General features: G+C 36.8%; 1 protein-coding gene and 1 pseudogene across 5 annotated transcripts in view; both read right to left on the bottom strand.

Annotated features, from left to right (window-relative positions):
• LOC148152839 (NLR family CARD domain-containing protein 3-like) overlaps positions 1-15,638 on the bottom strand; it is a 28,121-nt gene extending 12,483 nt beyond the window's left edge. For 2 of the 4 annotated variants that reach the window (XM_088002389.1, XM_088002388.1), the window contains exon 1: positions 1,884-2,015. Coding sequence is in view for 2 of the 4 variants with exons in the window: in XM_088002386.1 (XP_087858512.1) it covers positions 10,618-10,696; positions 11,481-11,573; positions 11,849-11,983; positions 12,620-12,639 (327 nt within the window). In the remaining 2 variants the exon portion in view is untranslated. Of the gene's footprint in view, positions 1-1,883; positions 2,016-10,617; positions 10,697-11,480; positions 11,574-11,848; positions 11,984-12,619; positions 12,687-13,856; positions 13,975-15,529 lie in introns of those variants that run through there. The other 2 variants (XM_088002386.1, XM_088002385.1) reach the window with 2 other exon arrangements.
• Positions 3,390-10,525, bottom strand: LOC148152840 (NLR family CARD domain-containing protein 3-like; annotated as a pseudogene). Its single transcript, XR_015761917.1, has 6 exons — positions 10,252-10,525; positions 8,108-9,894; positions 6,724-6,897; positions 5,806-5,973; positions 5,182-5,228; positions 3,390-5,056 (listed from the first exon to the last, which is right to left on the bottom strand). The product of XR_015761917.1 is annotated as an NLR family CARD domain-containing protein 3-like (transcript).
• Positions 15,639-16,091: the final 453 nt, after the last annotated feature.

Here is a 16,091-nt window from a genome sequence, read left to right as displayed (position 1 = left end):
AGGTGTGAACCAAATAGCTTATGACACAGATGAGCTGCTTACAGGAATTTGTCTCTAGTGAAGGAAGAAAACTGGGTAGGAGGAAAAGGAAAAAGTTGTTGAACAACATCCCCAAAGTTGTTTTTCTGATGAAAGTCTTGAGGCCTTTTGAAATACAATGTTTTTTTTATGGATAAACTGGGCAGTGGTAATGATTTCCCAAAGTTATTTGCAAAAATGCTCCAAATCTGTCAGACTTAAGGGACATTACTTGGGCATAGTCCTCTACACACCATTTTAAAGATTTTAATCCATTGTGGAAGGACATGTCTGGGCAGTGCTGCACAAAAGCTTCTTCACTTCTTGATGATATTCTTTGCTGTTAATTGAAGTAGTTGTACAGTGCATAGATCACAATAAAGGTGGGAAAGGTTTGAAATTTATTTTTCTTGGTCTCTGAGATGGCCACGCTCATACCTTTCATACACTTTCATTTAAAACAACTCAATCAACTAAAAACATTCCAGTGTGATGCACTTCCACTGATTTCTAGAGGGCAGATCTCAGACTGTCAGACTGATGTTGGGACAGACCTTTATGGTGTCCACATGACGTCAGGCATTTCTAATGTTCATGTATCAACTATTCACAAGGAAACATTTTCTATTTATGTTAGATAACAGAAAGAAAGCAAACAGCAAGTAAGTTGTTTCAAGAACACCAAGTGTAAAGTAAATGAAAAGACTGCTGTACTGCAGTTATATTAGTCCACTAGAAGTCATGGAGCTGCAGCCTGCATGAACAAACTGTAACATTTACTCTACAAGAACTCAGTTCAACATCTGAAAGCATTTTAGATGATAGAGGATGCAAGAAAAAATAATCCATATTCAAAGTATCAAACTCAAATTTACTCATTAGATTTTGGATGACTTTAGAACAGGAAATCTGATTAGAAATAAATATTAGATTTCATAGGACAAGGGGATAAAGCTGTCATAAGGTTTGTTATGCAATTAATATAATATACTCAACATTAAATCAGTTCTGCCTTCAGGTCAGACTAAATGTTGTTCCAAATGTATCCATCACCCAAAATCCAGGAACATTAAACTAATTTATGACCCAGTACAAGAAAATTCAACTGTATATGGTCACCTGCAACATTAGTGTTTACCACCAAAGCATCATCCAGACACAATTGTCAGACCTTCAGTTGATTTTAGACACTTTGCAAAACTTCATGAAAAATTCATCACAGCCAATAATCTCTGTATTCAGTTCCTGATTATAAAGTTGCTTACTGGTGCTTTGAGCAGAACTCAAGGCTTGTCGTACATCATAAATCTTGTGGTTAGAGAGACAGCGCCAACAAGGAAACATTTCAGTTGAAAAATTGTTCCTCCTGTTTTGTAGTTGATGCGGTTCTGCAACATTCTGTTCTGAACGGTGTTTTCCAAGACTCTGATTTCATTTTTTATCTCAGTCATTAACTAAAATAAGGTTCTATTTTTATATAAAACTATCATAGACGTTCAGCATATTTTTAAGAAACCATGTAATAGACCTCCAAGACATCTATTTTATACTCAAAGTATAGCTTAAGTAGAATCAAACCCATTTCAACAAAGTTAACAAGACGTTTTTGTTTCCGAGTTTTATGGTGAAACCAAAGATTGAGTTCAAGATATTAGAAATATTAATCAGTTTTATGAGGGGAAAAATACCCACAATTCATTAAGTTAATCCATATTTTAGTAAATCTCATCATTCCCCTTCAGAATAGACAAAAATCAATACATGTTAAAATAAGAAGAAAGTCTTTTCTCCTTGAATCAGAAAACAGAATCAAATAAAAAGACTTTTCTAAAGATAAAGTGCAACCTAAAACAGAGCAAACTTACAGTTTGTTAGTCTTGTGTTGAAGACGACGCTCACCACTCAAGGTGTGAACCAAACAGCTTGTGACACAGATGAGCTGCTTACAGGAATTTGTTTGTCTCTAGTGAAGGAAGAAAACTGGGTAGGAGGAAAAGCAAAGAAAGTTGTTGAACAACATTCCCAAAGTTGTTTTTCTGATTGAAGTGCAGACGGCCTTTTGAAATACGACATTGTCTTCTTCATGAAGTGGGTAGTGGCAATGTTTTCCCAATGTTCTTTTCAAAAATGCTCCAAATCTGTCAGATTTCAGGGTTATGGTTGAACATAGTCCTTAACATACCAATTTACAGATTTTAATCCATAGTGGAGAAAAAGGTCTTCTCTACTTTTGATGGCATTCTTTGCTGTTCCATCCCAGCCAGCATACATAGGTGGGCCCCATATGGGGAAAAAAGAGGGCAGACAATCCATCCATCCATCCATCCATCCATCCATCCATCCATCCATCCATCCATTCATTCATTCATTCATTCATTCATTCATTCATTCATTCATTCATTCATTTTCTTCCGCTTATCTGGGGTCGGGTCGCGGGGGGCCAGCCGCTTTAGAAGGGAGGCCCACACTTCCCTCTCTCCAGCCACTTCTTCCAGCTCCTCTGGGGGAACCCCAAGGCGTTCCCAGGCCAGCCGAGAGACATAGTCCCTTCAGCGTGTTCTGGGTCTTCCTCGGGGCCTCCTCCCCTTGGGACGTGCCCGGAACACCTCACCAGGGAGGTGTCGAGGAGGCATCCTTACCAGATGCCCGAGCCACCTCAACTGGCTCCTCTCGACGTGGAGGAGCAGCGGCTCTACTCTGAGTCCCTCCCGGATGACCGAGCTTCTCACCCTATCTCTAAGGGAGAGCCTCATTAGATTTTCTTTCTCAGAGTAAGTTGCTTGGGTTTCTGTTATCAGTTGCTTTGAAAGTTAGTAGTGTAAAGGTTGTGTATTTTGTAGAGAATCAAATGAGAACCTCAAAACATAGTTTCGCAAAATCCTAAAAATAATATTAAATTACTGTATAAAGTCTACATGAGTCTGTATTTGTAACACATCTCATGAATGCAGTGACACTATTTAAGTGTTTCTTTGCACAAAATATAAGTTAAATGTATAATTTATGAAAAACAGTGAAAATTGATAAAGAATCAATAAATCTTGGCTGCACTTAATTTTATGAACCACTTGATGCCCTACTTGAGCACTTTGTCATTGAAGCCTCAACTGAGGAATCATGTTTTGAATTAGCAGTTAGTGTTTCAACATAGCCACAATTAGTCATCACTATTTATAGTCTATATTAACTGCAAAATACATATGTTGTATGACCCACTGATTAAAAAAGATGTCTGAGTGAAAGTGAATGTAACACAGAAGGATTTGTGAGCTGTATAGCTCTCCACCATAAGTGCTTTGTTTGTCTGCAGTGGGTAGGATCTGATGACAGCAGAGGATGGTGCCGAATGTTGGAAAGACCTACAGTTCTGGTATTTTGCAAGAACACAGTTTATTGACAGTATTATATGAATAAACAGAAAACCAGTAAGTACAGTAAACAATGCTTTAAGATTAAACTTCACAGATGAATTTTACAACAGAAACCCCAACATATAAATATGGAGCCAGAAAATATCTGTGTGTCGTCAACCTGACAGGCGAGAAAATAACACAGCAACATGCCACTGTTGCTACGCCATTACACTTTTAATCAAGATAGTTTCTTGATTCAAAAAAACTTACTATAAAGAAAACATCCCTTCCCTTTTTATTTTATCTCACAGTAACAGTAACCATAAATAAAATGAAAGAAACATTCTTCTGTAAAATATATAAACATTTTCTCTAACAAAGTTGCATTACGTAGAGAAGAGAAAAGTCCTTCTTTCTGATTAATAGCACTAAGACATTTTTAATGCATCACAAAATGTTTGATTAAATGAACGACTGCTTAACAGCCACAGCAATCCAGTTTCCAATACATCCATGTAAAAATTGCCATACATCATCAATAGATACAATAACAATACAAACATAAATGAAAAGATTAACTCAAAATGTACCATATAACAGATAAAAATGTTGCTTTAAAAAACACTAAAATTGTATCTAAATAAACAAATGGTTCTGAAGGGAATCCTGAAGTTTTATTTACACACAGACTCATAAATTTCTTCTCACACCATTATTGGGAGACCTGTTATATGGAAGTATGTTTAAACATGGCATTTTTCTGGGAGTTGAGACTTCAGTGACCAAATGTTTTCTTCACAGAATAATAATTAGGAAACCAGCTCAATACACATATTAAGAATTGAATCTAGACTCTAGTTTTTCTACTGAAGCAACATTTGCCCTCCGTTCTTTGAAAGAAAGAAAGTTGTTGAACAACATTCCCAAAGTTGGGAACATTTTATTGTTTAAAGGAAACCCCCCAAAAATATATCTATCACACAGAAAATAAAACCCAGATTCCTGTTAAAAATGACTTATCGATAAAGCTTAGTGACATACTTTTATACTCAAAAATAAAAAATGCGTCTAATTAAAAAAAATATGTGTTTGAAGTACTGTGATGTTTGGATTTTCTCATCATTAGCTATAGCTGTCAAGGTGTTTCTCTGACAGGATGAAACCTCACAGTAACACAGTGGAACCAGGACTCCATAACGCAAACCCAGGAAAAAGAGGTTCTGTAAACTTGGTGTTGAAGGTGTGGAGGTGAATCAGTTTGTCAGAGGATTTGTTGTAAAATGACAGAATGCCAGCTTCACAATCTACATATACAGCTACTCTTTCAGTGACCGCTGTGGAGGTGCAGGGTATTTTTTCATTATTGTGCCAGACAGAGTAACCATCACCATCAGAGTAGCCCAGACTCCAGGACTGATGGTTCCCTCCTAACACACAGTCATCACTGTCTCCTTTCCTCTTAATTCCTTTGTAACTCACAGATATGAAAACCACTCCTCTCCATTTGACCTCCCAGTAACAGCGACTGTCCAGTTTATTTTCACAAAGCAGCTGAGGATAATCGAATCTCATTGGATCCTCAGGGTGTGGCACGTCCACTTCCCCGTTTGTTATCCTTCTGTTTTTGTCAGATAGTTTGAGATCTTTTCCAACTGTGTTTGTGTCAATTCTGAGTTGACAGTAATCTAAAGAAGAGGGAAGAATCACAATCCACCTTCAATTAGTAATTATTTTTGACTCTTGGACTCCAGAAATAAGAGATCAGACAACTTGAATATGGATGCATGATGCATTATAGTCTGATACTTACATTTTCTCAAACCAGGTTTCAACCATCTTGTTCCTGCAGGTCTCAATCTACAGCAAAAAAATATCGGGAACAGGGTCGAATGTCAGGCCATCAATTCATCATGCAAACAATGTTATTAATGGAGGGTCTTGACAACAGATTAGTTTGAGAGAAAATATGTACAAGATTTGAATACAGAAATTCTGTCTTATGGTTGCTACATTACATTGTAGTTTTCTGTGGTTAATGTTTCTAAGAGATGCAAAAGTTATGTTTATGAATGTCTAAGCAACATTGTTTAGGAACCTGAAATTGTAATTTTAAAGTAGATCAGCTGTTTTAGAGACTGTAATTAAAAACGCAAAAGACTTTTGAGGAAATAATCAAACTGAATTTCTGAACTAATCTAACATGTTGATATGTCAGAATGAAACAAATTTAGCAATAACATTGCTTTCCACAAAAAATAAAAAAATTTCAAGGACATTTTTCATTGTTGGTGTTTGACAAATAACCTAAGCTCTGTATTACATTAGGTATATTAGCCCTATTTTATATATGAACAAAGAGGTGAATAAATGGAAGACTAAATACCAAATTAATACACCTGTACTTGATCTTCAGTGGATCTCTCTATGGGCCTACCTGATGAGAGTCTCCAGTTTGGATTCTGATTTTTTATTTAACAGAACCTTTTCCCCTGAGAATCCTAGATGATTGTAGCGCAGATCCAGCTCTTTCAGACGGGAGTCGGGGCCCAGTGCTCCAGCCAGATGAGAGCTGCTCTCTTCTGATATTACACAGCCTGACAAACTACAGAAAAAAATAAATAAATAAAGATGATCACATTACAGTAGCTATAATAAAATGAGGGTAAAATAGATATTAATAAAAAAAAAAGAAAATAGTGATGCTCTGTAGGTTAAGAATGAACCCCATGTTTTGTTAGTTGTCTGTCATTCTGATATTTTCATACTAGACTGCATTCAAAACCTACCATTAAAATAAGCCCTTAAAATACACACATTCAGTTTTGTATTTAATTCTGCTGTGATCTCAGCAGAATTAAAAGCATAGAAATCAACAATACTCCACATCAGTATTATATTATTATTATTAGAGATTATATATTATTTTCATGTCTTCAGAATGTTGCAGCTACAAGACTGTTTCCACAACACACTAGCAGATTATCATTTGCATTTTAATGACTGTAACCCTAGAATCCAAGCTCAGTGATGTGGGCATTAAGATGACGGTGTAGGTATGTTTGTATTTTGCCATTTAATGTGTAAAAATTAATGTTACATCATAATTCACAAATGCACAAGAGCCACAAATGATATTGTTTTAGCTCCATATGTTTTTATCAGCTTAAGTTTTACAGCAGATCTTTTGTTTACATTCTGCTCTGCAGATTGAGCACAACTCAAAACTTTAAATTTACGGGAAGATATGTATGAGAGAGAGTTATGTGTTCAGTAAATTAAACAATTTTAAAACACCCAGTAGAAGAAATATAGATGGAACAAATAATGTTTCCTGGCAAGTTGTGATCCTGACCTCAGAGTTTCCAGTTTGCAATCTGGACTCTTCAGTCCTTCTGCTAGAGCCGATACTCCTGAATCCTCCAGGTTGTTGTTACTCAGGTCCAATTCTCTTAGACTGGAGGACGGGGAGCTGAGGACTTCTGCCAAAGCTTTGCAGCTCTCTTCTGTGAGGTCACAGCCACCAAGCCTAAAGGTAAAAATAAGAATTTAACATTGAAAAAATATATAATTTACTGAATTAGTAAAATAAATGTCCACATGACTCAATTCTTTCTTATGAATTGAGTCATTGTGGTAATGGTGTAAAACAGGGGTCCCCAAACTTTTTCCTGCGAGGGCCACATAGCTGTTCCTTTCTGTGGTCGGGGGCCGGTCTTAGTTTTTGCAGTAAAAAAAAAAAAAACAAAGAAATTCTTGTCGAGGGGGGGGGGGGGGGTTGTTCTGTATTCGAAACTGTCGAGCGGTGGGGGGGGGGGGGAGACGACGACACATTCGCGCTTTTGGATAGATTTTTACCCAGAATGCAAATGGAAAAAACCGTGAGTGAAACGGTGACTGACGAGTATATATTCCATTGAGGGAAGTTTCACATTTGCTCAAAAGCCCCCTGGTGGTTGAAGAAAAATCCACATATAAACCGGAAAATACAATATATGAAAAAAAACACTGAATGCTCTCTGGTATGAGCAGGCGGGCCGGATCCGGCATTGTTCAGGGGGCCGGACCAAATGACGTGGCGGGCCGGATCCGGCCCGCGGGCCGTAGTTTGGGGACCCCTGGTGTAAAATATCTAACATGGGAAAATGTGACTCATCTTTTAGCACATATTTTTTTATTATACTGTACTAAGAAAACAATGTAAATAAAGTGCATCAATTATCTAATAACCCTCGGATAATTTATTTTTACTAGGTTTTTTTTTTATAACTACAAGGTATTGTTCATATCTGTAAACCACATAAGATTATGATTGAACATATAAAACATTTTCTAGTGATACTGCCCACTCAAAGTGCTTTTTCATTTCAGCTTACATTTTCCTATTCACACACAAATACACAAACTTGGGGTTGAATTTCTTGCCCAAGAACATTTTGACATGTTGTGGGGGTGGCTGCGGTCAAGTCACAACCTTATTACAAATTCACTCTTATTGTTTAGCTACAAACTAATAATGATCAAATAATCACTTGGGAGTTGATTTTGTTGCAGTTAAACCTGAGGTTCACCAATAGATGCGACATCATTGATTAAATTAAAATGAAGGCAAATAATATAATTTTAAATTAATTTAAATTCAGATGTTAATTTTTAACTGTTTTAACAGAAATGTGACTTTGTTTGCCAAAATTAAATGTATTTTGAAAATGTGTATGTTTGACTAAAAGTATACATACAGAGCCTTGTTGGATGCTTTGACCACTGGCATCAGCTTCAGTAGAACCTTCTCTGAAGCTGAATATTTCTTCAGGTCAAACGCTTCCAGATCTTTTTGTGATGTCAGTAAGACGAACACCACAGCTGACCACTGAGCAGGAGAAAGGCTATCTGTGGAGAGATTCCCTGAACTCAGAGTTTTCTGGACTTCCTCCACTAGGGAGTGATCATTCAGTTCATTGAGGCAGTGAAGGAGAGTTTTCTGCAGACAAATTATTGTTGAGCTTCTTCTTTATGAACTGGATTGTTTCCTGGTTGGTCTGTGAGCTACTTCCTGTTTGTGTCACCAACCCTTCCAGAAGTTTCTCATTTGTCTGCACTGAAAGGCCCAAGAGGAAGCGGAGGAACAAGTCCAGATGTCCATTTGGATCTTTCATTGTCTTATTAATGGCACTCTGATGGAGATTTGTTAGTTTTGGTTTGCTATAAAATGTAAAAATCTTGGAAGATACTTGTTTTTGTTCCATCACATTATGACCTTTTTCGATGAAGGTCAGATGAACATAAAGAGCTGCTATAAACTCTTGAACACTCAGATGGACAAAGCAAAAAACCTTGTCCTGGTGCAGCCCTCTCTCCTCTTTAAAGAGCTCTGTGAACACTCCTGAGTACACTGAAGCTGCTCTGATATCGATGCCACACTCTGTCAGGTCTGCTTCATAGAAGATCAGGTTCCCTTTCTGCAGCTGCTCAAAAGCCAGTTTCCCCAGAGACTCAATCATCGTCCTGCTCTCTGGACTCCAAGGTGAATCAGTTTCTTTCCCTTTGCCGTACTTTGTTGTCTTCACTTTGGTATGAACAACCAGGTAGTGGATGTACATCTGAGTGAGGCTGTTTGGCAGCTCTCCTCCCTCTTTGGTCTTCAATACATTGTCCAGAACTGTAGCAGTGATCCAGCAGAAGACTGGGATGTGGCACATGATGTGGAGACTCTGTGATCCCTTCATGTGGAAGATGATCCTGTTGGCCTCCTTTTCATCTGTAAATCTTTTCCTGAAGTACTCCTCCTTCTGCAGGTCACTAAACCCTCTGACCTCTGTTACCATGTCAACGCACTCAGCAGGGATCTGACTGGCTGCTGCAGGTCTTGTAGTTATCCAGAGGCGGGCTGAAGGAAGCAGTTTCCCCCTGATGAGGTTTGTTAGCAGAACATCCACTGAGGCAGACTGTGTGACCTCAGTCAGGACCTCCTGGTTGTTGAAGTCCAGTGGAAGTCGACTCTCATCCAGACCATCAAGGATGAACAGAACCTGGAACTGTTCAAACTGGCTGATCTGTTTGGTTTCTGTAAAGAAGTGATGAACAAGTTCCACCAGGCTGAACTTTTTGTCCTTCAACAGATTCAACTCTCTGAATGTGAATGGAAATATAAACTGGACATCCTGGTTGGTTTTATCTTCAGCCCAGTCCAGAGTGAACTTCTGTGTTAGGACTGTTTTCCCAATGCCAGCCACTCCCTGTGTCATCACTGTTCTGATTGGTTCAACTCTTCCAGGTGGGAGTTTAAAAATATCTTCTTGTCTGATTGTTGTTTCTGGTCTATGTGGCTTCATGGACACTATTTCAATCTGTCTGACCTCATGTTCTTTATTGACCTCTCCACTCCCTCCCTCTGTGATGTAGAGCTCTGTGTAGATCTGATTTAGAAGAGTTGGGTTTCCTGCTTTAGGAATCCCCTCAAACACAGACTGGAACTTCTGCTTCAGAGACGATTTCAGTTGACGTTGGGAAACTGAAGTATAAAGTTCTGAATAAACACAAAAGTAAGTGTTTTAATAAAAATCTGTATGTTTTTAAATAATGCATATACAGATCTTGTTGCCCCAGCTCTTGTGTCTTTAATAAAATATTGCATGTTAATGTCTAAAGTGCTTGTTGATTAAAAGGAAAGTTGATATCCTTTCTTGTTTCTTGAAGATGTTACACCTTTTGTTCAAAACATTTTTGTCAGCATTTTTGATTATGTACATATAAGAGGTGAAACGGCTTTAGGAAACAAGAAAAATATCCTTTTGCTTTATTTTCTGATATTTAGAGTTAGTATGCACATTAGAATCGACACCAACATCTTCAGCATGTGTAATATTTGTATAACTTCTCTTACTGTTCTTCAGACGATTTGCCAGATTCTTCTTCTTCATTTTCTTCAGAAAGTTCAGTGTGATCTTTAAAAACGCCTCCTTGTTGCTCTTGTTCAGCTCTTCATCCTCGTCTTCTGACACTTCATCAAACTCCCACGGACTATCTAAACATTCTGTGTTATTTGGATCCAGGACATCCTGGATTGTCTTTAGCTCGCCATTCACATAAGTTACAATTTTTTCCTTCAGCAGCTGGAACAAATGAATAAATTAATGAATCATCAGACTAAAATCGTGGTGCCAAACTTTACATTGGAAAGACTGATAAAACAGTGATATCATGTACTTAAACAGGACTAACAGAAAGTAGTAGTTGTAGATGTGCAAACCTTAAATGTAGAGTCCAGATGTTCTCCAGTGTGCTGCTCAGACTGGCCACTGGGAACCTCTGAGCTCTGCTCATCCAATCTGCAAAGAAATCATGAAGAATTAACTCACATTATCTGACCACAAAAAACAATCACAATGTAAAGCTCCATGATTTAATGTCTGTCTGAATTTTCAGAAGAAAATATAAGAACAGGTGATTAACTATCTTAACACCGTCAGTTGTACTAAAACTCTGCAAAGTTCAATCTTAATGCTACTTTCACAATGTTGACTATCTCACTTCTGTATCCTAATGACATAATCATCATTGTGTCTGTGCTCAGAAATGCATTAGGAATCTATCTTCCTGTCCAGAAAGAAAGATTGTTTATAAACCCAAGACGACCTTCAGGTGAAACTGCATCAAGTTTAACAAGTTTGCATGCATCAATAGATTTGACAATGTCAGATTTTGTCTTCCTACAAAGATACAAATTGACTGATGTAAGTTGAACTTAAAGTTCTTTATAATGGGTTTTTCTTCAGTTTTAGTTCAAACATAATCATTGATCACTCCTGATCATAGTGATTGGTGGAACGTGTTACCCTGGGAACAATAAATGACTTAAAAGTGTACTTCTTTAGGGTCACAGATTACTTTGTGAGGCCCAAGATCAACCAGATCAAAAATGTAACACATAATTTCACAGGACTCCTAAACAACCTTCATTCTTTACACTTTTACTGTTTGTAGAAACTTAACACCAAACAATTTCACATATGAACACAGAGACGTCTTTTAAAAGAGTCAGCTCATGTGATAAACATACTAGCAGGGAATGACCCGCTAAATCAGCATACATCAAAAATAAAGACAGCTCACCTCTCTGGAGAAGGAACCTCTGAGCTAAAGTTAGGAACCCTGTCCTTAGAAAAATCACTGCTGAAGGACACACAGCTGGGCTCCTGATGGATCCTGATAAAAAAATAAAGTTGTCGGAGGCCGATTGTATCGTGTTACACATCTTATGAGGAGACAGTGGACAGACAATCACACTTAACTGTAGACTCGTTAAAGATTTCAGAGACAAAATAAATATTGGTAAATAAGTTTTATGTAAGATGGTTTAAAAACAGAATAATTGTCATATTGTTAAATAAAAGTGTTCTTAACGTGTTATAAAAGCAACAAATTAATCAGCCCATAAAGATGCATGTTAATTAAATTTTACACAGATACAATCAGCTCACCTGTCTGAGGATGAAGGTTTTTCTGAACTGTCTTTGGACAAATCACTGCTGAATCCAGTGATGTCTCCCTTTGATGGGTTCAGTGATGATGTGGGGGAGACATCGCTGGATTCAGGTTTTGACCACTGATGAATCCTGAATAAAAAACAAATGTTGAATGAGATTCTAGTGATGGAATATGGGATGTTCCATCTTTCCAAATGTAAAATTTACAGATAAAACTGGTGCAGTACCCCAGATTTTGATGCAATGGAATATCTGACTCTAAAATATACTTTAATGGTAACCCCCCCAAAAAAACAAAACAAAAACAAAAAAAACATCTTGCCAGCATTCAAAAATGATTTTAGTAATTAAAGAGAGCTCTTTTAATCTATGGTTTTGGTTCTGGTCTTTTTGGTCTCCAAGTTACTTCCTGTTAGAGAACAATCTTCCACCTTCCTCTTCCTTTCTGGACTAATAAATCTTTACCTTGTTAACTCAAACTGTTATCACTACTTTATTCTGGGTGGCCATGTTGTATCTCATTGAAACACATTAATGGTTTCAGACATGGAAATGAATATCACAGTCATCAGCTAAGCTTAACACATTTAAAAATAAAAATGTCATTTAAACAATTTTAACTGTATTTTAAAACTTCTGTGACCTATTTGATAAATAAAGATGTAAAAATGTGTTAAATACTAGCAATTTATTGTTTTGTCTTATTTCTTTATATGAACTGTGTATGAAATAAAAGCTGTGAGGAGCAGGAGATGATTATCTGACCTTTCACTTTTCTGATCCATGCTGTTGAATTTCCATCCACATCAGCTCACACAGTTTCCTTTTTATTCTGCAGGGGAAACACAAATCAGTCTTACACATGTTGGCTATGATCATCTTTGGGTCAGTTTTGCTGCAAAAAGTCAGTGTTAGCTGAATTAAGTCAGATAAGAGTTAGGTACAGACTGCTGTACTTCAACCATCAGTCCACTAGATGGCGCCATGGAGCTGCAGCCTGCATGGGCAAACTGTAATAAAACTGTAATACCTACTTCACAATAATTCAGTTCAACATCTGAAAGTACTTTATCCATGTTCACTGTATCAAACTAAAATTTACTCATTATACGTCGGGTGACTTTATAACAGAAAATATGACTAGAAATAAATGTTAAATTTCATAGAGCAAGAGGATAAAACTGTCTAAAGTTTTGTTATGCAATGAATATAATATACTGATAATTAAATAAACTATACCTTCAGACTAAACATTGCTTCAGAGGTATCTGTTACCTGTAATCCAGGAACACTAAAGTAATTTATGGGTCAACATCACCAGAAAATATGGGAGTAAAGTGTGTTTACCACCAAAGCATCATCCAGACACATTTGTCAGACCTCTACATGATTTTAGACATTCTGTAAAACTTTATGAATAAATTCATCACAGCCTAAAATATCTGTAGATAGTTCATCATAGTTAGAGAGTTAACTCCAACAAGGAAATATTTAATTGAAAACTAGTTCCTCCTCTTTTGTAGTTGATGTGGTTCTGCAGCAATCTGTTCTCAACGGTTGTTTCCAGGGTTCTGTAGTTGTTTATCTCAGAGTCATTAACTAAAATGATGTTCTATTTCTTGTATAAAACTATCAAACTTTCAGCATATGCAGTATATTTTTAAGAAACCACGTAATATACGGGTACCTTTAAAACGTCTATTATGTACTCCATCAAAGTGCAAGTAGAATCAAACTAATTTCAACAGTCAACAGGAAGTTTTTGTTTCTGAGTTTTATGGTGAGACCAAAGGTTGAGTTCAAGATGTTAGAAAAATTAATCAGTTTCATGAAGAAAAAAATACCCATGATTTGTTAAGTTATTCCATATTTCTGTAATCATCTACATTCATCTTCAGAATAGAAAAAAACAATACAATGTGTTAAAATAAAAAAAGTGTTTTCTCCTTGAATCTGAATCAACCAAAAAGATAAAGTACAACCTAAAACAGAACAAACTTACAGTTTCTTAGTCTTGTGTTGAAGAAGACGACACTCACCACTCAAGGTGTGAACCAAACAGCTTGTGACACAGATGAGCTGCTTGCAGGAATTTGTTTGTCTCTAGTGAAGGAAGAAAACTGGGTAGGAGGAAAAGCAAAGTTGTTGAACAACATTCCCAAAGTTGTTTTTCTGATTGAAGTGCAGACGGCCTTTTGAAATACGACATTGTCTTCTTCATGAAGTGGGTAGTGGCAATGTTTTCCCAATGTTCTTTTCAAAAATGCTCCAAATATTGTCAGGTTTTAGGGATAACACTTCTGTACAGTCCTCTACACACCAATTTACATATTTTAATCCATTGTGAAGGGACATGTCTGGACAGTGTTGCACAAGTTTCTCCACTTCTTCATGGTATTCTTCACTATTAATTGAGACAGTTGTGCAGTGAATAGCTCACCATAAAGGTGAGAAAATTTCAAAATGGATTTTTCTTGGTCTCTGTGACCAAGAAAAGTCATACCTTTCATACACTTTCATTTAAAACTCAACTCAATCAACTAAAAACATTCCAGTGTGATGCACTTCCACTGATCTCTATGAGAAGACAGATCTCAGACTGTCAGACTGATGTTGGGACAGACCTTTATGGTGTCGACATGATGTCAGGCATTTATAATGTCCATGTATCAACTATTCACAAGGAAACATTTTCTATTCACGATTAGAAATAAATGTTAGATTTCATAGGACAAGAGAATAACACTGTCTAAAGGTTTGTAATGCAACTAAAAAAATATACTGAAAATTAAATAAATTATGCCTTCAGGTCAGACTAAACGTTGTTCCAAATGTATCTGTCACCTGAAATCCAGGAACATCAAACTAATTTATGGCTCAACATTACAAGAAAATTCAACTGTATATGGTCACCTGCAACATTAGTGTTTACCACCAAAGCATCATCCAGACACAATTGTCAGACCTTCAGTTGATTTTAGACACTTTGCAAAACTTCATGAAAATTTCATCACAGCCAATAATCTCTGTATTCAGTTCCTGATTATAAAGTTGCTTACTGGTGCTTTGAGCAGAACTCAAGGCTTGTCGTACATCATAGTTCCTGTGGTTAGAGAGACAGCGCCAACAAGGAAACATTTCAGTTGAAAAATTGTTCCCCCTGTTTTGTAATTGATGCGGTTCTGCAGCATTCTGTTCTCAACGGTGTTTTCCAAGACTCTGCTTTCATTATTTATCTCACAGAGTCATTAACTAAAATGATGATGATCTATTCTTATACAAAACTATCAATAAACTTTCAGCATATCTGGTATATTTTTAACACACCATGTAATAGACCTCTAAAACATCTGTCTTATACTCCACCAAATTATAACTTAAGTAGAATCAAACCCATTTCAACAGAGTCAACAGGAAGTTTTTGTTTCTGAGTTTTATGGTGAAACCAAGGGTTGAGTTCAGGATATTAGAAACATTAATCAATTTCATGAAGAAATAAATATCCACAATTATTTAAGTTAGGCTATATTCCAGTAATCCTCTGCATTCCTCTTCAGAATAAACAAATCAATACATGTTAAAATAAGAAGAAAGTGTTTTCTCGAATCAGAAAACAGAATCAAACAAAAAGAGTTTTCTAAAGATAAAGTACAACCTAAAACAGAGCAAACTTACAGTTTCTTTAGTCTTGTGTTGAAGACGACACTCACCACTCGAGATGTGAACCAAACAGCTTGTGACACAGATGAGCAGCTTGCAGGAATTTGTTTGTCTCTAGTGAAGGAAGAAAACTGGGTAGGAGGAAGAGCAAAGAAAGTTGTTGAACAACATTCCCAAAGTTGTTTTTCTGATTGAAGTGCAGAAGGCCTTTTGAAATACAACATTGTCTTCTTCATGAAGTGGGTAGTGTCAATGATTTCCCAATGTTCTTTTCAAAAATGCTCCAAATCCGTCAGATTTCAGGGTTATGGTTGAGCATAGTCCTTTACATACCAATTTACAGATTTTAATCCATAGTGGAGGGAAATGTCTGGACAGCATTGCACAACAGTTTGTCCACTTCTTTATGGTATTCTTTGCTGTTCTATGGTAAATCTGAAGCTTTGGAAATTGTTTGTATCATCCTCCTGACTGATACTATGTGACAGTGAGATCTGTTTGGTGGAAGCTCTCTGTGTACCAAGGTTTTGCTGTGAGATGTGACTAAGAAAATGTCAGAAAATGCCCAAAGCTTTGT

This window comes from Poecilia mexicana, unplaced genomic scaffold, assembly GCF_051168715.1.
Source record: "Poecilia mexicana isolate PSO_F unplaced genomic scaffold, ASM5116871v1 scaffold_22, whole genome shotgun sequence".
Taxonomy (NCBI): Eukaryota; Metazoa; Chordata; class Actinopteri; order Cyprinodontiformes; family Poeciliidae; genus Poecilia; species Poecilia mexicana.
This window is presented reverse-complemented; position numbering and strand designations above follow the sequence as displayed.